Source organism: Chiloscyllium plagiosum, chromosome 31, assembly GCF_004010195.1.
Source record: "Chiloscyllium plagiosum isolate BGI_BamShark_2017 chromosome 31, ASM401019v2, whole genome shotgun sequence".
In the NCBI taxonomy this organism is placed as follows: Eukaryota; Metazoa; Chordata; class Chondrichthyes; order Orectolobiformes; family Hemiscylliidae; genus Chiloscyllium; species Chiloscyllium plagiosum.
In genome coordinates this window covers 43,315,349-43,340,758 of record NC_057740.1, presented here as the reverse complement: position 1 = coordinate 43,340,758, position 25,410 = coordinate 43,315,349, and the positions used below count along the sequence as shown (strand labels likewise).

The window sequence follows — 25,410 nt, the reverse complement described above, 5'->3', positions numbered from 1 at the left end:
ATTTATATAAACAATTTGATGAGAATACACGAGACTTGATTATAAAGTTTACAGATAACACCAAAATTGGTAATTCAGTGGACAGTGAAGAAGGTTATCTCAGAATACAAAGAGATCTTGATCAATTGGGTCAATGGGCAGTGGCAGATGGAGTTAAATTTGGATAAATGCAATGTATTGCATTTTGGTAAAACAAACAAAGGACAGACTTATACAACGATTGGTAGGGCCTTTGGTAATGTTGTAGAACAGAGACATCTGGGGATTCAGATACATAAATTTCAAAGAATTGTGTAACAGGTAGACAGGGTGGTTAAGGCGACGTTTAGCACACTTGCCATCATTGCTCAGACCTTTGAGTATAAAAGTTGGGACATCATATTGAGATTGTACAGGACTTTGGTGAGGCCTGTTCTGGATTTGTGTGCGCAGTTCTGGTGACCCTACTATAGGAAGAATATTATTAAATTGGAGAAGGTTTACCAGGATGTCGCTAGAAATGGAGGGTTTGAGTTATATGCTGCGACCTTTTTCATTGGAGCATAGGAGATTGAGGGGTCACCTTACAATGGTTTATAAAATCATGAGGGGCATAGATAAGATAAATAGCAAATGTCTCTTCCCTAAGGTGGGGAAGTTTAAAACTAGGGGTCATATTTTTTAGGTGAAAGGAGAAAGATTTTAAAAAGACATGAGGGGCAATTTTCTTTTATATACAACGTTTGTGGAGTAAACCTCCAGAGGAAACGGTGGATGCGTACTGTTACAATGTTTAAAAGACGTTTGGACAAGTACATGAATAGGAAATGTTTGGAGGGATATGGGCCAAGTGCAGGACGAGGTGGGACGAGTTTAGTTTGGGATTATAATCGGCATGGACTGGTTGGACCGAAAGGTCTGTTTCTGTGCTGCATGACTCTGAGTCAGGGTAGTGGAGGTTACAGAGGCTTTGTTTCCAAGGGGGATGTATTTCATTACTCCTCAAAGAAAACAAGTATTAATTTAATATTTCGAGGGATACTGGGGCACTTAGAAAGTGAGTTAGTGAGCAGAGATGTTGCTGTGGCAATTGTCCCTCATTAACTGGTGAAGGAGTTGATTTTCTATTTGGTAACTATTTGACCTGTATAGGCCAGTAACATGGCGATGACTGTGTTACAGCATTTGCTTGATTCTGATGTTGCTAAACTCCCCACAATTACTGCTGTGGCCAAATACAGGCTTGTTGCTGAGAATGAGCAGTTAATTAATGTGGAGAATCAACTTCCAAGTGCAAAAGGCGACTTTACTAAAGAAATAAATCGTGAGCTGGTGATAACAGTTGAACATCAGACACAGGATGTAAAACATCTAAATGATAAACTTGTAGAAATATGTTCTTTAAAAGGTCAGTCTTAAATCAAAAATTGATGAACTTGGTTGTGAAAAGAGCAATTAATACTGTGAACTCAGAATATGAAAAACAAATCAGATATGGAATGCAGAAGCAAAGATTCAGACTTTAAAAGCGGTAGGAATTCACGCAAGTGAGTGGTTGATAGAAGACTCGGAAGGATATGGTTTGGGAAGTGTGTGGGAGAGTAAAATGTTGGAAAGGAAAGTAGAAGTCAAGATTGAGGAAACAGTGGGAATGAATTAAATAAGACACATTTGCAACGGGATCAGGAGCAAATGAAAAATCTCAAATGTTCAGAGATCAAATCCACTATAGAACTCAAATCCACAAAAATAGAAATTGCTGGCAAAACTTAGCAGGTCTGGCTGCATCTGTGGAGAGAAGACAAACAGTTAATGTTTCAAATCCAGTGACCCTTCTTCAGAAGATGAGTCGGACCTCCTGACTTTCTCCAGCAATTTGTTTGTTTCACATCTTCAGTATTTGCATTGTTTTGTTTTGTTTTAGGAATATGCCTTTCATGTAAATATAAAAAGACTTTTCAATAACATTCTTGAAACTGCCAATAGTTTACAGAATTTAAAGGAAAAGCAGAAGGTGACACCTGGTACTGAGTTACGTTAGTCTGTGATGTTCAAATCCAGATAACCCGATTGGTTAGACTGGAAGGCCAACATCGATTTTATTCAACACATAAACTAGAAAACGGAAATTTGAACTGCTGTGTTTCAGAGAATGAACAAGTTTTGTATACAACTCAAAGTGGAACTGTGCAGTCACCAATTGGTTACACAAAGTGATCTTTTTTGAGAAATGGGTTTCATACTTTTGGAGACAAACTGGCACCAGGTGTCTTTGTGTTGGAAACAAAAACTGCCCAGCAACAACTCTTGGGTTAGTTCTTAGTAGCCGTTTATCACAAAACTGAGGTGAGCACACAATTTGGATTCAGACCTTCGAAAGCCTGTAAGCCAAGCCAGAGTCTCACCCCACTGCCCTCAGAAGAAGAAAATGAGCACTAAACAAAACGTTGCAAAGAGAAAACATTCTAAACTCAAGCCAAGATCTACATCCACCTAATCAGCTACACATGGAGGACTGCCATCGTGAACAACAGCAACATCATAGCTATCTGGGTATCCTGGTGCATGAATTGCAAAAAGTTAACGTGCAGCTACAGCAAATAATTAGGAAAGCTAACAGAATGGTATCATTTATTGAGTACAGAAGTAGGGAGGTTATATTACTCACACAGAGCACTGGTGTGTCCACAGTACTGTGTGGAGTATTGGTCACCTTATTTAAGGAAGGATATAAATGCATTGGAGCTGGAAATGTGTTGCTGGAAAAGCGCAGCAGGTCAGGCAGCATCCAGGGAACAGGAGAATCGACGTTTCGGGCATAAGCCCTTCTTCCTGAAGAAGGGCTTATGCCCGAAACGTCGATTCTCCTGTTCCCTGGATGCTGCCTGACCTGCTGCGCTTTTCCAGCATCACATTTCCAGCTCTGATCTCCAGCATCTGCAGACCTCACTTTCTCCTATAAATGCATTGGAGGCATTTAGAGAAGGTTTAATCAGATTAATGTCTGGAATGGGTGGGTTGTCTCAGGAGGAAAGGAAAAGCTGATAATGCAGGCAGACACTCCAGTGCGGTACTGAGGGAGTACGACATTGCCAGAGGTGTGTCTTGTGACTAAGACAGTAAACAGAGGTCCTGTTTGCCCTCTGGTGGATATAAAACAAAAATCACATGGTCAGTATTTTGCAAAAGGACTCATACCTGCTGTTCTGAACAATATTTATCCCTTAAAAAAACATCACAAAAATATGTTATTCAGCCATTCTCAGCAAGTGGCTGTGTATGGGATCTTGCTATGCATTCCGAGGGTGCTGCATGTGCACCGTTCCAGTGGATGTGAAAGGCCCATCCTTCCCAATTGGCTTTCTACCCAAGCATTAGTGACACTTACAGCAGCTCAGGGCTTCCTCTTGGCGACCATCTGTTTCAGACAAACCTCACTCTCTGCTGCTACAATAGGTACTTCACTCTCAAGGTGGTAATTGATGAGGTGTGTGATGTTTTCAAAGAGTAAATCCTTGGTCCGCACCTGGAAGGAAGCAAGAGTCAGAACCACAATGTAGAAGGTGGGGCTAGGGGGCATGCAATGGGGACGGTGTAGGGTGGGGAGGCGGGGGGGGGGGGGGCATTGGGGAGGGAGCAGGGTGGCGCATCAAGAGGGTGGGGCTGATATGGGGGAACAAGAGGCACCCTGAATGGGAAGCTCTTCTTTCTGGCTGCATCTGGAGATGAACAAAAGGAGATGTTCGACCACAGAGGCATAATTGCCTAAAGCCCTCCCAGCCCCCACCCTCAGGAACATTATAGCAGCAGACAATGCACAGGCACTAGGAAGAGGAACCATTGTGAACCCACAGCTACCCGCTGGTCCCAGAGCCCTCATGCTAGCTCACCACTCCTTCTGGGTCCACCAAGAGAAGGTGCTTGGCCTGGCCATTGTGCATTCCAGTCAGAACGTACTGTCCACGGTTCGTCATGCTCTCCCGAACCAGGAAGTCTCCATCCAACACCAGGAGCTTCTCGGCCACTTTCCGACTAATCTTCCCATGATACCAGGACTCCCGCTTTAACTGTTCCTCCTCCATGGCTCTGGCTGAGCTGGAGTTTAAGCACGACATTCTTGTTCCTTTACATTTGCTGGATTTGACATCGTGCAGCTTTAAGGCGTCGTCAAATGGTCCTTCAGCAGAAAGAGACACAGCACTGACTGTCTAAAAATGCACCCCCCACCCCCGACGCTGCAGTGGTACACCCAAACATCCCCTGCCCTGACCCTGCAGTGGTACACCCCCACATCCCCTGCCCTGACTCTGCAGTGGTACACCCCAATACCCTCAGCCCTGACCCTGCAGTGATACACCCGAATCCTGCTCCTGCAATGATACATCCCCACACCCAGTGCTGACCCTGAGACATGCAGCACCCTCACCAGCTCCAAACATGGAACAGTGCAGCACTCCCCTCCATATTGCAGGGCAAACATTGACTTGAAAAATAATTCCAAACAGCTGGAAAGAGAGTTTTGTGCACGCTGGAGGGAGGAGAGAAAGGGAAACAGTTTGCCAGGGCTTTGAAATAGGAAGCAGATCGAACCCAATCTCGGAGTAACCGTTCCTTTTTGGATTTTTGGTAAAATAGCCTCATATTCTGATCCTGGTCGTTAGTGCTAACAGATTTCAGGTGCCTAAAGGAACCCATTCAGTCCCTGTACCTTCTTCCAGTGTTGGACGGTGATGGAGAACACTTACTCATATCAAACAAGTCTTTCTCAGGACTCTCCATCCTGTCTGCCACTGCTCCATTCACGGTTATGCTTCTCTCTCTGCTGGTCCAGTCCTGCTGATCGAGAGCCTGTGTGTTAACGTACATATGCTCCTCACAAGTGGATCTTCCATATGGCCGGAGATAGCCATCACTCAGCACACCTGCAATGTACAATTCCAAGGATTGCAGTCAGGGCCCCGTGCAGCAGCTATACACTGTGTACAGGTCTCAGTTGCTCAGCTTCTGTGTTGGCACAATGGGAGGTTGCTATTGATTAAGGTTATGATCACCATGAATGTCAAAGACATTGTTCAAAATCCCTTTCTTGATCAGAGTCGCTGTCTCAGGGATAAATGCGTAACATGATGTGGCTCTGTGCTTCCCTCACAGTATCCCAGAATCAACTCTCACTTTGCACCTAGGATTGGGGTGAGGGGGTTTAAAAAAAAAATCTGTCTGTCGCACCCTGCCAACAAAATAGGAATCACTCCCAACATGCGTTACTAAGTGAATTCTCCAACAGAAGAAATGGCTTCTTGGTTGAAGTGTTTCGCCAGACTGTGTTTGGCCTCAGTGGGAGAGTGAGGGAGGGGCTGGACTGTCTCTGTGAATGGGAAATGAGTGACAACATGAGATCCACTCCCTCTGAAACATCACTCAAGCCTGTGCATGTGTCTTCATTTAGGCTACCAGGAGAAGTGGATCATGACTGACATACCTGCCACGGATTGTCCCAGATCTTGACAGTGACCAACCATGTTGTCTTCACCATGCTTATCCGTCTCACTGAGCTGTAATAAAGATATCTCAATTAGGGACAGTGGTGGAGTTGGCAATGATGCCCAGTGCAGGAACATTTGACAGATTCAGAACAGACTGATGTCTGTGTCTATAGGTGACTGCAGGAATTCAGACTGGAAATGTGTCCCTGCATCAAGACAATGATCAGCTCAGCTTTTACATTTTTTATACAGTACGTGGGCATCGTGAACAAGACTGACACGTTGCTGTCCGCAGTTGTCCTTGAGGCCGGGTACTAGGGAAGGCAAATAGAAATTTGGCATTTATTGCTAAAGAAATATAGTATAAAAGTAAAGTGTTTTGCAACTATACAAGGCATTGGTGAGACTTCATCTGGAGTACTGTGTACAGTTTGGGTCCTCCAACTTGAGGATGGATTTAATTGTATTGGAGGAGAAAGTGAGGTCTGCAGATGCTGGAGATCAAAGTTGAAACTTTATTGCTGGAACAGCACAGCAGGTCAGGCAGCATCCAGGGAACAGGAGATTGTATTGGAGGCAATTGAGAGATGGTTCATTCGATTAATTCCTGAGACAAAAGGCTTATTTTATGAAGACAAATTGAGTGGTTTAGGCTTATACTCACTATAATTTAGAGGAATGAGGGGAGATCTAATTGAGGTATAAAAGATGCTGAAGGGATTGACAGTGTAGAAAAAGCGCGGCTGTTTCCCGCAATCTAGAAGAAGGGATCATGGTTTTAGGATAAGGTGCAAGATTTAAAACAGAAATGGAGGAGGAATTACTTTCCTCAAAGGCGTGTGAATCTCTGCAGTTCCCTAACCCAAAGTACTATGGACACTGGGACATTTGAATAAATTTGAGGAGGAGATTGACAGGATTTTAATGATGAACAGGTTGAAGGGTTACAGGGAGCGGGCAGGAAAGTGAACTATGAGATCAGCCATGATCGTATTAAATGGCAGAGCAGGCTCGAGGGACTGAATTGTCTGCTCCTGATCCTAGTTGTTATGTAGAAGATTCCAGAAACTGAAGTTGTTTTGAATGTCATTTGCATTTCAAATTTACTTGCATCAACCCTTGGAAGAATTGCTAAACCAGCCAGTTACGACAGGACAACCTCCAGGGATTAGGTGAGAGACGGACGATGCTGGTTGTAATATCTCTCCAGGCCAACTCTCTAACTGTCAGAACCTCGTGAGCAGTCTGTACTAACTCAACAGAGAAGGAAACATGATGATACAAAACGAGAATGATGTAACTTTGGACATGAAGTCTGTCACATGCAAAATGGAGACAGACCTTTTTTTAAATCAGGAAGGGAATCAAAGGTTATGAGGAAAAAGGCAGGAAACGAGTTCAGGATTATCAAAATCAACTAAGATCTCATTCAATGGCACTGCAGACTTAGTGGGCTGAATGGTCAACCCCTGCTGCTACATCTTACGCTCTGCAAAGTAGATGATCAGGAGAGGACACTGACCTGCACAGTACCAGCTGGGCAAGGGGGCTGTGCCTGAATGTTCATCTGTCTGCTCCTGATGTCCACAACCCCTCCCAGAGGTGGCTGTTTTCCTGGAATACTGTTATAGTAATTATGTTCTGACATCTCCTCCTCCTCCTCCTCACCCCAGGCAGACTCCTCACTGCCATTCATCCTACATCCATCCAGCGGAGAAATACATATTACAATCAAAGCAGCAGATAGTCAGTCAAATCTTTGATCATGTGCAAAACTAGAGGGCATAGGTTAAAGGTGAGAGGGAAAAGATTTAAAACGGACCTGAAGGGCAACTTTTTCACACAGAGGGTGGTGCGTATATGAATAAGCTACCAGAGGAAGTGGTGGAGGTGGGTACAATTACAACATTTAAAAGGCATCTAGAATGGGTATATGAATACAAAGGATTTAGAGGGAATATGGGCTAATTGCTGGCAAATGGGACCAGGTCACATTGGGATGTCTGGTTGCATGGATGAGTTGGACTGAAGGATCTGTTTCCGTGCTGTATAACTATGTGTCAGGACTCCTGCTCTTGTTAAGGTATATTAATTTACAGTTAACTCAAACTGGGAGCACAAGTCAACTAGGAGGAGGTTAGTGATAGACTTGAAAAAGGACACAGACAACTGGAGGAATGGGCAAACAAGTGGCAGATGAAACAGAGAAATATGAAGTCATTCAATTTCTTAGGAAGATCATGGGGAGATAATGCAAACCATAAGAGCTTAATTCGAAAGGAACAGAGGGACTTCGGGGCAGAGGTTATTGAAGGTGGCCATACAGATTGACAGAATGGTTCATAAAGCAAACAATAGCCACAGCTTTATCAATGTGGACATTGAGTGAATGAACCAGATGGTGATGTAAAAAACGCTCACTCGTTCAGCCACAGTTAGAGGATTATGTCTGGATCTGGGCACCAAACCTTAGGAATCACACTAAGATATTGGAGAGTGCGCAGACAAGATTTGCAACACCAGTTAAAATGAGAGTCAGCCCCTTCAGGAGAGGGAGGGGGACCCCATAGCCCAGTGAGAGTCAGCACCTTTAGGAGGGAAGGCAGGAAGTGTGACAGGCCTAGCAACTACAACGTGATGAGGTTCATTTTATTTGATTTCCCCAAAGAGATTGAAGAACTCACAACGACACCATTTTGTTTCACACAGACTCAGTCGTCTTACCTGTCAAGAGGAGCAACCACTTTCGGGGGACTGTGCAAATACTGTTTGAACCTCAGTTCAAAGGCCTGTCCAATTGTGCTGATGACAGTCTGTGCTAACCCCTCACAACACTCCAGGATATGACAGGCTGTGGAATGTTAACAGGAGACTCCATTACCGAGTGTGGTATCTCATTGACTACCTGCAATTACAACACAATCCCAAGACCATTTCCTGGCCAATTTCCCTAATTTGATCTACAACAAACTACATGTGACAATATATTGATTTGAAATGGAGAAATGGCCAGTTGCAGTCTTCCTGTTTCTATTCAATTCATCCAAATGTCACTTCATAATCCCAAAATCAATTCTGCAACCCTGCCCCTCCCACAAACTCCCAATCCCTCTCCCAGTTCTGACAGCAACCCACCTGACCTTCCCCTGACCCCAACCTCAGAGAGACTTGGATTTAAAGAGACTACAGCCATATTTGAATGTCAAGTCTATTTGTCTCACGCTGTTCAGTGGTTTGAAAACCACAAACAGTGCTAGAAATGACTCTGAGAAATCATTTCACATGAAATAACTTAAGTATCTTCAGATCAGAGTGTTTACCCATTTACACGTCTGGAATGCTCTTTCTTTTCTTAATTTTTTTTATTATTCATTCACAGGATGTGGGTGTCACTGGCTGGGCCCAGCATTTATTGCCTGTCCCTAGTTGCCCCTTGAGAAGGTGGGGGTGAGCTGCCTTCTGTAAACTGCTGCAGTCCAGAAGCTCTAGGTGGACCCACAATGCCCTTAGGGAAGATATTCCAGAACTTTGACCATAGAACATGAAGGAACAGCAATATATTTCCAAGTCAGGACAGCGAGTGGCTTGGAAGGGAACTTGCAGGAGGTGTTGTTCCTACGTATCTGTTGCCCTTGACCTTCTAGATGAGAATAGTTTGGAAGATGCTGTCTGAGGATCTTTGGAGAGTTTCTGCAGTGCATCTTCTAGATAATACCCACAGCAGCTACTGAGCATCAGTAGTGGAAGGAGTGGATGTTTGTGGATGTGGTGCTAATCAAGTGGTTGCTTTGTCCTGGATGGTGCCAGGCTTCTTGTGTGCTGTTGGAGCTGCAAGGGGGGAGTATTCCATAACACTCCTGACTTGTGCCTTGTAGACGGTGGACAGACTTTGGGGAGTCAGGGGATGAGTTACCTGCTTTTGTATTCACTGTGTTTACATGGCTAGTCTAGGTCATTTTCTGATCAATGGTGTGGATAGTGGTGGACTCAGTGATAGTAACACTGAAATATTAAGGGCCGATATTGGATTCTGTCTTGTTGGAGATGGTCATTGCCTGGTATTTGTGCAACATGAATGTTATTTACCTCTTGTCAGCCCTGGATACTGTCCAGGTCTTGCTGCATTTTGATGTAGAGTGCTTCAGAATCTGACGAGTCACAAACAACGCTGAACATTGAGATAGGTTGATTGATAGTATCATAACCAAATTAAGGGAAAATTACATTTTTGAGAAAGCTTTGTTCACTCAAACAAAGTCTTCCTCCTGTTTCACCTGCTGTGGCCATTTACCTACATTGGCTCCTGGTCCTGCAACATTTAAACCTCCCATCCCATTTCCAAATGCCTCACAGCACCAGGGACCCAGTTCAATTCCCACCTCAGGCGACTGTCTGTGTGGAGTTTGCACATTCTGCATTGGTTTCCTCCGGGTGCTCCGATTTCCTCCTACAGTCCAAAGATGTGCAGGTAAGGTGAATTGGCCATGCTCAATTGCCCGTAGTGTTAGGTGCATTAGTCAGAGGTAAATATTGGGTAGGGGAATGGGTCTGGGTGGGCTACTCTTCAGAGGGTCGGTATGGACTTGTTTGGCCGATGGGCCTGTTTCCATAGTGTAGGGATCTAATCTAATCACACAACCATCCCAAGACAATTGGTGCATCTCCAGCTCTGCCTTCTGGCATTTCCCCAAGTTTCATTGGTCTGCTATTGGTGACCATACCTTCAGCTACTTGACTATAAACCTCTGGCATTTCTTTTTAAGATGTTCCTTAAAAACCATCTGTAACTAAACTATGAGTAAGTGTCAGTCGAGCTGCTTGAGTGGCTTAGTTTTAAATTTTATTTGATAATACTCCACTGAAGAAAGGCCCCATCTGTAGTTGCAAATACTCACCTCTCTGATTTACAGGGTCTTTTGCTACGTAGGCAACATAATCAGCAGTGTCCTGTAGAAGACATGAATTATTTACCGCTTTCTAATAACACTTCACATTAAAGAGTAACATCAGCCTGTCTGTGCATTTCAGGGACTGGAATGATGGGAGAATATGCTGAACTACATCCTGAATCTGAACAGGAGAGATTCAGTCGCTCTGTCAGATATCATAATTCCTCTTTGGTATTTTGATATAGGAACAAACCTACTTAAAATTACACAATAATGAGCAAATACTGGCATTAAAATAGCCATCTGAGGAATTTGAAACTGCAGGTTAAGGTTTCCTGAAATTATGTTTATAGAAATTGGTAATCTGGATACAAGGGATCAGGAGACCCTGTTCATAATGTGTCCTTTCTTCAGCCAGTGGTCTGAGAGCTGGTCAACTAATTCAGGAAACCTGATCATCTGTTAGGGTTGCTGCTCCTGAGTAAAAGTCATTACATGATGCTCATCTGGATCTTGCAGTTGAATCCTCACAATGATCAACTAAGCTGCAATCGATCACTGCCTTCAACTGAAGGAGGGAGTCACCAAACACAAATACTGAACACTGTCTACATCACAAAGTAAAGATAGACCCACTGACAAAAACCCAGCAACTAGTCACTGAGCAGTTCCTCCACACCCGGTGATCCTTAGAGCTGCCCAGTGGGACAATTTAGAAAGGAGCTGTGGTGACAGTGATGTTGTCAGGTCAGGTAACTCCTTACTGTGTCCCCACCAGAAGCGAAGGAGATGGACTGCATGTGATGGTTCGCGATGATCTGGGAACAAAACACACAAAACATTTCACTCATACTCTCAGCCCCAGGCAGAGAAGAACAGCAGTAACCCTCACTCCACAAGTCCCAGGGCCCACAGACACCAGCAGAAACTGCACGTTTGAGGGGAATTGTTTATGTTGTTCTCTCTTTTGTCAAAACTCCAGGACCCAACACAATATCCTGCCATCCCATATCCTGAAACTGCCCTGACTGTGGGGGTCTGTGGGTGGGTGTGGCTATGCACGTGTTGGGTGGAGAGGTTTGGGGATAAGAGAGAGGAGGAGGAGGAGAGTGTGGGCTTGCTGCTGAGTGATTCCCCAATCTCTAGGTAGTATCAGCCTCATGCTTACACCCCATCCTGTTATCCCCTGTTCACCCTCCCTCCATTCCACATTTAACCCCACTCCCTGTCCCCAGTTTATCCCCCCCCGACCACACCCAATGTGTGGGTACCTGTCGGGTGGTGGGCAGTGCCAGGTTTAACCCTTCAATGGAGATGTTGATGGTGATGTTCATCCCAGCAAACCGCAGGTTACTTCTCCCGAGAATGGATTGCAGGGATTGGTTCGAAGGCTAAAGGAGGTAAAGGTGCAAAGCAAACAGGCACAGAATAGACATCAACAAGAACTAAACGGTCAGCAGTTAGTGAGTCTTAGTCCCGAACCCCCAACCAGTCCAGCAGGGCCTGTGAAACCTGTCCCCCAGGGAAAGTGAGCATGTGTATGCACGCGCACACGTCCAATGGGATCAGAGCCGGGGTTTTGGAGGGAGACTGCCTCACTTGTAGCAATGGGAATTGTGGACTTGCAATGTCCAAGGAGGCACAGGGCTGTGGGCAGCTAGCAGGTGGAATGAGACACTTGACTTTGCAAGGACATTGAACCTATGGTGGCAGGGCAGGGGCAGTTCAGTCTGAGATAAGTAAATCAGTCACAATCCAAGCTCAGCCTGTCATCGTTCGTACCTTCCTTTTCCAAGCCCCTTTCACTCCTGGAACTGTTTCGTGCAGCCGATTAATGGCTTCCCTGCAAAATGAGGTTAACTTGGTGAGAGAAGATTCAGTTTAGAATAACAGGCACTGCCCATCTCTGGACATATAGAGGCCCATCTTTACCTGTACGAAACACCTTCCATTAACACAGTGCATCCCAAAGCTCTTTACAGTCAATAACACATTTCTAAAGCACAGGCCAAATTGGACCTTGTCTAACCAATTGGCACACAAAGAGATCACGGGGTTCTGTCTGCATTGCATTGGGAACTTCAGGCTATACCACAGTCAGAAGCAGCAGCTTTTTAGCCCTTTTTACATACTTTTTAACAGTGACTTTCTCCACTGCAAAACTACTGGCAGCAGTTGCCTCAGGGAAATCAAAGTTATCACATGGTCCAGGAGGCTGAGTGAGCATCTCGGGATGACCATCATCATTGTTGCCCCAAGTATTTACAGATGGAAGTATTGAATATATAAGAATTTTTTTGAATTTTTTTTTAAGAATTAGGAGAAAGGTATAAAGGAGAAGTCAGAGGTAGTTTCTTTACGCAGAGAGTTGTGAATGCATGGAATGTGTTGCCAGCTGTGGTGGTGGAAGCAGAGTCATTGGGGACATTTAAGTGACTGCTGGACATGCAGATGGATAGCAGTGAGTTGAGGGGTGTGTAGGTTAAGTTGCTATATTTTACATTAGGATTAAACCTCGACACAACATTGTGGGCCTAAGGGCCTGTTCTGTTCTGTACTTTTCTACGTTCTAAAACAATTTCAGCTGCATTGAGAAGCTGCTTCACATTCAATGTTAATTTCAGATGTGGAAAATTATGTTTCCAACTTGTTCTTTACTAAGAACATATTGGGTACAATTTTACAACAAGGAGTTCCAATTTTCCAATCAAGAATTTGAGAGATAATTTTATTCATTGTTTGTGGCGCTGTGCTGACGTTCAGAACAAGCTGGCTCTTTAAGAAACATCATCAATATTAGATTAGCACTGCAGTCAGCTCTCACTTTGCCCTATCGATTGGTGCTGCTATTTCTACCCCACTCTCATCACTGCACTGATTATGGTGCTGATCATTGCAGAGGAACTGTTCACATCAATATAAAATTGTCAATCCCATTCTACAAGCCTCTGTGCAAAGAGATCCAAATTACAGTCACTTACGAAGTTAAAAATCACACAACACCAGGTTATAGTCCAACAGGTTTAACTGGAAGCACACTAGCTTTCGGAGCGACGCTCCTTCATCAGGTGATTGTCACTCCGAAAGCTAGTGTGCTTCCAATTAAACCTGTTGGACTCTAACCTGGTGTTGTGTGATTTTTAACTTTGTACACCCCAGTCCAACACCAGCATCTCCGAATCACAGTCACTTACAACACACATTGTTCAGGGGGCAAGGCAGAGAAACAGATACAGACTCCAAAAGGAAGGAAGTGAGAGAAAAACAGAGAGGGGGAGAAAGGGAGATAAGGAGGAGTACCATAAAAAGGAGAATCCATAACCTCTCAATTTGGATGTCATATTGGGAAGGTGTCAATGTTTATGGGACTGATTCCCAAAAAGAAAGCAGTCTAATCAAATAAGCAAGCGCTACCTTTGAGAAACACCATGTTTGAGAGTGAAACTGAATATTGATTGCATTTACATTTCGACTCCTTTGGCTTCTAATCATCTTCACTTCAGTAGCAGTCAATGACCATAACTAGATTCAATCCTATGGCGATTCTGTCAATAATATACAACACCATCTTACCTTGTGACCTGTGTTCTCGTGTTGAAGTCAAGGGATCTCATTGATTTGACCACTTCAATACATCCCATATACTGTAACAGGAAGATACAGGGTCAAACATAAATACACCAGAGATCAATCTTCAAATTTCATTTTATAAATAGACCACTCAGCCCATTGTGCTTGTGCCAGCTCTTTGAAAGAGGTCTCCAATGAGGCCACTTCCCTGCTCATTCAAATGCCTTTTTGAAAGTTCCTATTGAATCGGTTTCTACTGCCATTTTAGAAAGTCACAGAGATCCTCAGCACAGTAAAAAGGCCTTGGGGCCCATCAAGTCCATACCAATCAGAAACAGCTACCTAACTATTCTAACCCCATTTTCCAGCACTTGACCAAAAGCACTGCCTGCCTGGATATCAGAGGTGCACATCTAAATCCTTGTTCAATGTTGTAAAGGTTTCCGACTTTCCCAACCTTACAGTCAGAGAGTTCCAGATTCCCACCACCCTCTGGGTGAAAACATTTTTCCACACAATTCCTCCAAACCTCCAATCCCTTCCCTTAAATCTCAGTCATTGACCCCTGCATTGAGGAGAAACGTTTCTTCTGTTTACTCTATCCATGCTCCTCAATTTTGTTTAATTTTAATTCTGTCATAGGATATGGGTGTTGCCCTTGAAAAGGTGGTGGTGAGCTGCCTTCTTGAACTGCTGCAACTCCTCAGGAGCAGGAGATGGCTTAGTGGCATTGTCACAGGACTGTTAATCCAGAGATCCAAGTAATGTTCTGTCCAGATTTTAAAAAAACTAGAATTGTGGGACTAACTTGAGGGGCCAAATTGACTACTCACTCTAAATACTTACACTCATACATTCTGAAAGTTCAGTTCAAGATCCTTCCTTTGTACTCAAGCCCACTTTTCTCTCCACGTTTTTGACAGAAATGTCTTCCCCCTGTATTCACACAGAACAGCCCTTACCATACGGGAACAAATAGCCAGGATTCCTGCCTAGTCACTGAAGGGTCTGTGGAAGGGTCACTCAATCCAAAATGTGAACTGTTTTCTCTGCACAGTCAAGGCTGAGGGTGACCTTATAGAGGTTTATAAATTCATGATGTCATGGATAGGATAAATAGATAAGGTCTTTTGCCTGGGTTGGGGGAGTCCAGAACTATAGGGCATAGGTTTAAGGTGAGAGGGGAAAGATGTAAAAGGGACTTAAGGGACATCTTTTCTATGCAGAGGGTGGTGTGTGTATGGAATGAGCTGCCAGAGGAAGTGGTGGAGGCTGGTACAATTAAAACATTTAAAAAGGCATCTGGATGGGTACATGGTATAGGAAGGGTTTAGAGGGATATGAGCTAAATACTGGCAAATAGGACTAGATTAATTTAGGATATCTGGTTGGTATGGACGAGTTGGACCGAAGGGTCTATTTCCGTGTGCATGTGTATGACTATGCTGCCAAAACTGCCGAGTGTAGTGACTGCTTGAGGGGATTGAGTTAACAGGTCTTCAGAAGAGAAAATCTTTAAGAAGCATGTCCACACACAGACAAATATAATCAGGTTTGGAACCCAAGAAAATACATTCATACTGAGGGCTGTGCCTGAGAGATGCATGTGTTCATACAGAGAAGAGCTGGCGGTATTTCCCTAGAGGCTGCTCAGATACTATGGGCTGGAGGAGGGGTTGCATATAGGAATTCACAGCTGCTCAAATTACATTTTGGTCTCTTAAGTAGCTCATCACAGCTCATACTGCATTAAACGAGGAGGCAAGGTCAGACAGGGCACCAATAATGCCAGGAAAGGATAAAATGCTGAATCATTTTAGATTCTGCCCACTGTGTCTCTCTCACAAACCAATATGCAAGAGAATGATCTCACTCTCAGAAGAAACCAATGTAGAATGGGAACTCTCACTGACCCAACAACACGTCTAAGGAGGGGAAAATGGGGTGACCTAGATTGAGGCTGATATTAATGCACTGCAACAAGAAACAGAGAGAATGGCAGAACTAGTAATAGTGACAGATGGAACTTAATACATAAAAGTAAGAGGTAATATCTTTTGAAAGAAGGGATAAGGAGCGGAAATATATACAGTTAATGGCACAGTTCTAAAGTATGTACAGAGACAGAGACCTGAGGTTCACATGCACAGAGCACAAAAGATGACAGGTACATCAAGAGAGAAATTTAATAAACAAATAGGATCCCGGACTTCATAAATCAAGGCACTGAGAACAAAAACAGCAAGTGACGCTAAGTCTTTGTAAAATTCTGGTCAGGCCACAGCTAGAGAATGGTGTGTAGCCCTGGACGCCATCCTTTAGGAAGGATGTGAGGGTCCTTGGGAAGAGGAGATTTGTCAGAATGGTCTTGGGGTGGGGATTCAGTTGTAACATTAGAAGAGAAAGACTATTGTGTTCTCCTCAGAGAAGAAGGGAGATTTGCTGATGATAGACCAGATTCAGACATATTTAGATAAAGTAGAGAAAAAACAGTTCCTATTGGCCGATAGTACAAGGAGCAGGGACCCCTGGTTAAGGTTTTGTTACCCCAGGTGCTGGAGCGAAGCTTCCTCTCCCTTTCTATACTGGGCCTCGAAAGGCAAACATTCCATTGGCTTTTTCAATTATTTGCAGAATCTCACTATTCCACTTTAATGATCAATCGGTGTACATGGATCCCCAAATCTCTGAACTTCCACGGTTTCTAAACTTTGCTGTATTTAAATAATTCTGGGATCTTACCCCCTTTATTGGTTCCATGAGCTGACATTTTCCTTTCCTGAAATCTACTCGCCACAGTCTTATTCATTCACTCACTTTATCAATGTGTCTCTGTAAATTTATATTCCTGTCAACACTACTCACTGTTCCATCAATCTCAGTGATTGGTAAACCCATTAAACAGCTGTTGATTGTGTTACTTAAGTTTAGTAATGCAGAGACTAGTAAGAGCCCCAACACTGATCCTTATCGGACACCAGTCATTACCTTCTTTCAGGTCGAATACATACCAATGGTCACGAGCCCTGTCCTCAGCATCTAACCGTCTCTTAACCAGATCTATATTTGTCTTTAATTTCACAAAGTTTAATTTGAGTCAATGGTCTCATATGCAGAAACACATCAGGAGAGAGGAAAGACAAACAAAGCCAGAACTCCCCAAACAACAAAAGACAGCAAGATGAAGCAGAAAAGGTGTCAGGTTATTAATACAACTGAGAGTCAGGCTAAACATAGAGCACTAAAAGAGGAATTGGAAAGAAAAGAATCAAAGAGTATGAGAAGAGACCGGCAACTAACACAAAAGGAAATCCATAGAACATAGATACATTTAGAAATATACTTGAAATTAGACAGGGCAAAATTAAGAGCTATCCGAACAGATGTGGTTGATTAAGGAAAGTCAGCAGAGATTTGTTAATAATATGTCGTGTCCAGTTAATTTGACTGAGCTTTGAATGATGATGATGATGTTAACTGCAGCTGATGGGATGTAGATAGACTTTGAAAAGATACTTCATAAAGTGACATGCAACAGATTTGTCAATAAAGTTAAAGGGCTTGGAATCAAAGGGACAAACGCAGCATGGATATGAAGGTGGCTGAATAATCGGAAACAGAGGGTAGTGGTTAACTGTTCTTATTGGTAGCAACCTAAAATCAAAAATCATTAGCAGTTGGGTAAGACAAACATAGAAAATTTGAGGAGTAGGCCTTTTGGCCCTTTGAGCCTGCTCCACCATCCAACACAGTCATGGCTGATCATCTAACTCAGTACCAGGTTCCAGCTTTCCCCCATTCTATTTGATCCCTTTAGCCCAAGGACTATTTCTAACTCCATGAAAATGTTCAATGTTTTTGCACCAACTATTTTCTGTGGCACAGAATTCTGCAGGCTCACCACTCTCTGGGTGAAGACATTCTGCAGGCTCACCACGCTCTGGGTGAAGACATTTCTCCTCATTGGTTCTAAATGGATTATCCTGTGTCCTTAGACTGCAACCACTGGTTCTGGACACCCTGGTCATTGCATTTATCCTGTCTAAACTGGTTAGCTTGTCATTTCAGAGGCTAGGTATAAGTCAACTACTAGCTGTGGGTCTGGAGTTACATGGTGAGCAGATCAGGACAGCACATACCTCTCTGTGAAAGGACTTCAGTTATAAACCCATCTTTCACAACAATTACTGATGGGATCATGGTCATCGATTGACTTATTTCCAGATTTTGTTTAAAATTCAAATTCCACAATCTGTCACAGAGGAATTTGAAATCAGATCCCAATAACATTGCTTAGGTCTCTGGATTACCAATCCACAATCAATACCACTACATTACTTCACTAGTACATAGAAAAATGGTTGTGGTTGTTGGAGGTCAGTCATTTCAGCTCCAGTCTCTGCAGGAGTCCCTCAGGATAGCATTCTTGGCCCAGCCATCCTCAGCTGCTTTATCAATGACCTTCCCTCCATCATAAGGTCAGAAGTGGGGATGTTCACCGATGATTGGGCAATATTCAGCACCATTCGCAGCTCCTCGAGTACTGAAGCAGATTGTGTCCAAATGCAACAACAACTGGACAAAATCTGGAAGAATCTGAAGAAGGGTCACTGGACCTAAACCGTTAACTGTTTTCACTCCACAAGTGCTGCCTGACCTACTGAGTTTTTCCAGCAATTTCAGTTTATGGACAATATCCAGCTTGGGCTGAGAAGTAGCAAATAGTATTCATGCCATAAATGCCAGTCAAAGACTATTTATAAAAAGAGACAATTGAACCATTGTCCCTTGACACTGCTAAATCCTCCATTATCAAAATTCTGGGGGATACATCTGACATTCAACTGGACAAGTGTCAAAACGTACAGCGCTGGAAAAGCACAGACAGTCTGGCAGCATCCGAGGAGCAGGAGAGTCAACATTTCAAGCATAAACTCTTCATCAGGAATGTGTCAGGGGGGTGGTGTGGCAAGGGGGCTGAGAGATAAATAGGAGGGGATTGGGGCTGGGTGAAATTGGCTAGAATTGCAATAGATGGGTGAAGGTGGAGATGATTGTGATAGGTTGGAGTGAAGGATGGAGTGGATAGGGTGGGAAGGAAGATGGACAGGTAGGACAGTTCAAGAGGGTGGTGCCGAGTTGGAGGGTTGGATCTCAGATAAGGTGGGGGGAGGGGAGATGAGGAAACTGGTGAAATCCACATTGATTCCTTCGGTTGGAGGGTGCCAAGGTGGAAGATGAGGCCTTCTGCCTCCAGTTGTCGGGTGGCTAGGATTTGGGTTGGAAGGTCCCAACTGGACTAGCCATATAAATGCAATAGCTACAATAGCAGGTCAGAGGCTACAAGTATTTCAGCAAATAACTGACTTCCTGACCCTTCAAAGCCTATCCAACAGCACAGGGAGTGTGAGGGAATACTCCCCATTGGCCTGGACGGGTGCAGCTCCAACAACACTCAAGAAGCTTGACACCATGGCTTAAAAATGTGTTGCTGGAAAAGCGCAGCAGGTCAGGCAGCATCAAAGGAACAGGAGAATCGACGTTTCGGGCTTATTCTCGACGATTCTCCTGCTCCTTTGATGCTGCCTGACCTGCTGCACTTTTCCAGCAACACATTTTTAAGCTCTGATCTCCAGCATCTGCAGACCTCACTTTCTCCAAGCTTGAGACCATCCAAGATAAAGCAGCCCATTTGATTGGCACCACCCTCACAAGTATATACTCTCTCCACTACCGACGCTCAGTAGCAGTGGTTTGTTTTGTCTACGAGATGTACTGCAGAAATTCACGAAAGTTCCCTAGACAGCAACTTTTCCAGACCCACAGCCACTTCCATCTAGAAGGACAAGGGCAGCAGATACAGGGGAACACCCACCCCCTGCAAGTTCCCCTCCAAGCCACTCACCTTCCTAACTTGAAATATATTGCCGTTCCTTCACTGTCACTAGGGTTAAAATCCTGGCATTCTCTCCCTAAGGGTATTGTGGGTGTACCTAGAGCACAAGCAGTTTGGGAAGGCAGTTCACCAGCACCTTCTCAAGGGCAAGCCATGTCAAGGATGGGCACTTGGTGATGGGCACTAAATGCTAGCCCAGACAATGACAGCCACAATCCATGAACACATTTTTAAAAATTGATGTGCAAGGGACAATTTCAAAATTCCACAAAACTTGGAAATATTGTGAATATTGTGAATGAGGTGATAGACTCGAAGAGGACACGAGCTGGTTGGTGAAATGGACAGGGAGTTGGCAGAGATAAAATTTAACACCAAGACTCATGAAGTAATTCAGTTTGGTCAGAAGATTAAAGAGAGACAACACAAACTGAAAGGAAACTATTCTAAAGTGGGTGCAGCAGCAGAACAAGCTCGGGTGCAGGCACACAAATTACAGAGTGGCAGAACACATCGAGAAGGTGGTTAATATGGTCTATAGGATCCTGGGATTTATCAATAGTGGCTTATAGGACACAAGCAACAAATTTGTGACCTGGTGGTATTACCATTAGATTATTAATCCAGAAACTCAGCTAATATTCTGGGGACCCAGAAATCCTACCAATGAGAGATGTTGGAATTTGAAACCAATATTAAAAAAACTGTGAGTAAGAATCAACTGATGATCATGAAACCATTGCCAATTGTCAGAAAAACCCATCAGGATTTCTAAGGTCCTTCAGGGAAGGAAATCTGCCGTCCTCACCTGGTCTGGCCTACATATGACTCCAGAACCCCAGCAATTTGGTCGAATATCATTTGTCCTCTGAAATGGCCTAGAAAGCCATACAGATGTACCAATTTCTACAAATTCTCAAAGAAATGAAAACAGGTGAATCACCTGGCATTGACTTGGCACCAGAAAAGACATAGGCAGAAACAGCCCTATCAACCCTGCAAAGTCCTCCTTCCTAACATCTGGGGACTAGTGCCAAAATTGGGAGAGCTGTCTCACAGACTGGTCAAGCAACAGCCTGACATAGTTATACTCACGGAATCATACCTTACAGACAGGGTCCCGGATCCCACCATCACCATCCCTGGATATATCCTGTCCCACTGGCAGGGCAGACCCAGCCGGGGGGAGGGGAGGGGTTGTTACAGTAAGGAGGGAGTTGCCCTGGAATGCTCAACATTGGCTCCAGACCCCACGGTGGTCTCACTGCTTCAGGTTAAACATGGGCAAGAAAACCTCCTGCTGATTAGATTAGATTAGATTACTTACAGTGTGGAAACAGGCCCTTCGGCCCAGACACGGGGAGAATGTGCAAACTCCACACAGTCAGTCGCCTGAGGCGGGAACTGAACCCAGGTATCTACCACGTACCATCCTCCTTCAGCTGATGAATCCGTACTCCTCCATGTTGAACAACACTTGGAGGAAGCACGGAGGGTGGAAACGGCACAGAATGCATCTGGGTGGGAGATTTCACTGTCCACCACCAAGAGTGGCTCAGCAGCAGCAATACTGATCGAGCTGGTCGGGTCCTAATGGCCAGAGCTTTTAGACTGGGTCTGCAGTGGGTGGTGGGGGAACATACAAGAGGGAAAAACATACTTGACCTCATCCTTCCCAATCTGCCAGCTGTAGATGCATCTGTTCATGACAGTATTGGTGAGAGTAACTATCGCACAGTGTCTGTGGAGACAAAATCCTGTCTTCATGTTGAGAATAACCTCCATCATGTTGTGTGGTATCTTCACCACAGACATACTTCAAACAGATCAGGCAATTAAAGACTGAGCACCCATGAGGTGCTGTGTGCCATCTATAGCAGCAGAACTGTACTCCAGCACAATCTGTAACTTCATGGCCCGGCATATCCCCCAGTCAACCATTACCATCAAGCCAGAGAGGGCAGGAGGGTATGCCAGGGGCAGCACTGGGTGCACCTGAAAATGAGATGTCATTCTGGTGAAGGAGGACTACTTGTATGTCAAACATCATAAACAGCAAGTGTTAGACAGATCTAATTGATCCCATAACCAACAGATCTACTCTCTGCTAGTCCCCATAGTTCCAGAGACCTCTATGGGAAGGAACATCCCTACAAGCATCTACTCCATGGTATGGGCTGAATTGCCTGTTTCTCTGCTGTACACATTCAACATTATTGAATTAAATGCTTTCTTGACGTTCATACAAACTGCATCCAGCAATATTTACCTGAACACTCCACCTGTTGCTTCCTGCAAAACTTCAATCAAGTTTGGGAGAGACCTAACCTTTACAAACTCCCTCTTTCTCAAAACTGCAGCAGCTTCTGTCAGTGATCAACATCTCTCTCCTATATTATAGATGCTAATAACATTCTCATAAAGTAATTCAGTTATAGATTCTAATAGCATGACCACAGCAGATGTCAGGGTCTAACGAGTCTATTACTTCCTCTTTCTCAATGATACGCCCCTGTCTGACACATTCCAACAATGACTGAGTTCCCAACAACACAACTGGTTTGAGACCTGCCCTGTGCCCCTGGCCTCCCCTGTGCAGGGACCCGGCTATAGTCCACCCCAGCTTGTTGTGGGCAGTGAATGGACAGGAGACTGGGTAGGGCTTGAGAGTAGCCCCCGTCCTCCGACCCCAGCAGCTGCATGGGGGCTGAGTGTAGCATCCAGTGCCCACAGCCCAGTGCCCACAGCCCAGTGCCATGCCTAGTGCCCACAGCTCAGTGCCATGCCCAGAGCCATACCCACAGCCCAGAGCCCACTGCCCAGAGCCCAGTGCCATGCCCACTGCCCAGAGCCCACAGCCCAGAGCCCACTGCCCAGAGCTGCCCACTGCCCAGAGCCATACCCAGAGCCCACTGCCCAGAGCCCACTGCCCAGAGCCCACTGCCCAGTGCCATGCCCAGTGCCCACAGCCCAGTGCCCACAGCCCAGAGCCATGCCTAGTGCCCACTGCCCAGAGCCCACTGCCCAGAGCCATGCCCAGAGACCACAGCCCACTGCCCAGAGCCCACTGCCCGTGTTACTCACGCGGACGATGTAGGAGACCCCCGGGCCCAGGATCCTGGTGTCTGGGTGCAGCCAGCCTCCTGATGGTTTGTTGATGAAGCTGCCTTTGCGATTGCATTCCCCTCCGGCCAAGCGGACTCCTTCCACCCGGAGCCTCCTCCCTCCGGCCGGCGGCCGGCCCGTAGCCTGCACCGAGCAGGGAGGGGGGCACAGCGAGTCACAGGATCCCAGGACAGCGGGCAGAGCGGGAGCCGGACCCCCGGGGGCTGCCCCGGGGGCTGCCCCGAGACCCCCAGCGCGGCCGGGAGGCTGACCCTTGGCTGGGCTCCTGCCTCCCAAAAACCCCGAGCCCGGAGACGCCGAGAACTTCCAGTGCGGGATCCTGGGAATGAGGGTGCAGAAGGTGGTGGAATCCTCCGGCTCTTCGGCCACAGAAGCGGCACCGAGCTGGCCGCTCATGGCCAGGCCGTGCAGAAAGCCGCTCCCCGAGCTGGTCACCGACTCACTCCGAAAGCGACCATACTTGGGCTTCATCAGCGGAGCTGTCCCTCAGTGAAAGCTCTCAGCTCTGTGACTGATCAGCTCCACACTCCCCAGCACAGCCGCTGATGTCATTTGGCGAATTAATCACCCATTACCCGACAGCCAAACAGGAGAGAGAGGGAGAGACACTCTCACAGACACACAGTCAGGAGAGAGAGGGAGAGACACTCTCACAGACACACAGTCAGGGGGGAGAGAGGGAGAGACACTCTCACAGACACACAGTCAGGAGAGAGAGGGAGAGACACTCTCACAGACACAGTCAGGAGAGAGAGGGAGAGACACTCACAGACACACAGTCAGGAGAGAGAGAGATACTCTCACAGACACAGTCAGGAGAGAGAGGGAAAGACTCTCTCACAGACACACAGTCAGGAGAGAGAGGGAGAGACACTCACAGACACACAGTCAGGAGAGAGAGGGAAAGACTCTCACAGACACACAGTCAGGAGAGAGAGGGAGAGACTCTCTCACAGACTCACAGTCAGGAGAGAGAGGGAGAGATACTCTCACAGACACACAGTCAGGGGAGAGAGGGAGAGACTCTCTCACATACACACAGTCAGGAGAGAGAGGGAGAGACACTCTCACAGACACACAGTCAGGAGAGAGACGGAGAGACACTCTCACAGACACACAGTCAGGAGAGAGAGAGAGAGACACTCACAGACACACAGTCAGGAGAGAGAGGGAGAGATACTCTCACAGACACACAGTCAGGGGAGAGAGGGAGAGACACTCTCACAGACACACAGTCAGGAGAGAGAGGGAGAGACACTCTCACAGACACACAGTCAGGGGAGAGAGGGAGAGACTCTCTCACATACACACAGTCAGGAGAGAGAGGGAGAGACACTCTCACAGACACACAGTCAGGAGAGAGACGGAGAGACACTCTCACAGACACACAGTCAGGAGAGAGAGAGAGAGACACTCACAGACACACAGTCAGGAGAGAGAGGGAGAGATACTCTCACAGACACAGTCAGGGGAGAGAGGGAGAGACACTCTCACAGACACACAGTCAGGAGAGAGAGGGAGAGACACTCTCACAGACACACAGTCAGGAGAGAGAGAGAGAGACACTCACAGACACACAGTCAGGAGAGAGAGGGAGAGATACTCTCACAGACACACAGTCAGGAGAGAGAGGGAGAGACACTCTCACAGACACACAGTCAGGGGAGAGAGGGAGAGACACTCTCACAGACACACAGTCAGGAGAGAGAGGGAGAGACACTCTCACAGACACACAGTCAGGAGAGAGAGGGAGAGACACTCTCACAGACACACAGTCTGGAGAGAGGGAGAGACACTCTCACAGACACACAGTCAGGAGAGAGAGGGAGAGATACTCTCACAGACACACAGTCAGGAGAGAGAGAGAGAGATACTCTCACAGACACACAGTCATGAGAGAGAGGGAGAGATACTCTCACAGACACACAGTCAGGGGAGAGAGGGAGAGACACTCTCACAGACACACAGTCAGGAGAGAGAGGGAGAGACACTCTCACAGACACACAGTCAGGGGAGAGAGGGAGAGACACTCTCACAGACACACAGTCACGAGAGAGAGGGAGAGACACTCTCAGAGGCACACGGTCAGGAGAGAGAGGGAGAGACACTCTCACAGACACACAGACAGGGGAGAGAGGGAGAGACACTCTCACAGACACACAGTCAGGAGAGGGAGAGACACTCTCACAGACACACAGTCAGGAGAGATAGGGAGAGACACTCTCACAGGCACACGGTCAGGAGAGAGAGGGAGAGACTCTCACAGACACACAGTCAGGAGAGAGAGGGAGAGACACTCTCACAGACACACAGTTAGGAGAGAGAGGGAGAGACACTCTCACAGACACACAGTCAGGAGAGAGAGGGAGAGACACTCACAGACACACAGTCAGGAGAGAGAAAGACACTCTCACAGACACACAGGAGAGAGAGAGAGATACTCTCACAGGCACACAGTCAGGAGAGA

The 25,410-nt window shown here is 45.8% G+C and overlaps 1 protein-coding gene across 2 annotated transcripts in view; it reads right to left on the bottom strand.

Moving 5' to 3' along the window:
- shc2 (SHC (Src homology 2 domain containing) transforming protein 2) overlaps positions 1 to 23,550 on the bottom strand; it is a 30,183-nt gene extending 6,633 nt beyond the window's left edge. For both annotated transcript variants that reach the window (XM_043721549.1, XM_043721550.1), the window contains exons 1-12: positions 22,902 to 23,550; positions 13,925 to 13,995; positions 12,134 to 12,194; positions 11,623 to 11,742; positions 11,116 to 11,169; positions 10,358 to 10,409; positions 8,187 to 8,313; positions 6,985 to 7,159; positions 5,459 to 5,531; positions 4,725 to 4,901; positions 3,870 to 4,156; positions 3,368 to 3,505 (exon numbers count right to left, since the gene is read on the bottom strand). In XM_043721549.1, the coding sequence (XP_043577484.1) occupies positions 3,374 to 3,505; positions 3,870 to 4,156; positions 4,725 to 4,901; positions 5,459 to 5,531; positions 6,985 to 7,159; positions 8,187 to 8,313; positions 10,358 to 10,409; positions 11,116 to 11,169; positions 11,623 to 11,742; positions 12,134 to 12,194; positions 13,925 to 13,995; positions 22,902 to 23,414 (1,842 nt within the window). In that variant the 5' untranslated portion in view covers positions 23,415 to 23,550 and the 3' untranslated portion in view covers positions 3,368 to 3,373. The remainder of the gene's footprint in view (positions 1 to 3,367; positions 3,506 to 3,869; positions 4,157 to 4,724; positions 4,902 to 5,458; positions 5,532 to 6,984; positions 7,160 to 8,186; positions 8,314 to 10,357; positions 10,410 to 11,115; positions 11,170 to 11,622; positions 11,743 to 12,133; positions 12,195 to 13,924; positions 13,996 to 22,901) is intronic.
- Positions 23,551 to 25,410: the final 1,860 nt, after the last annotated feature.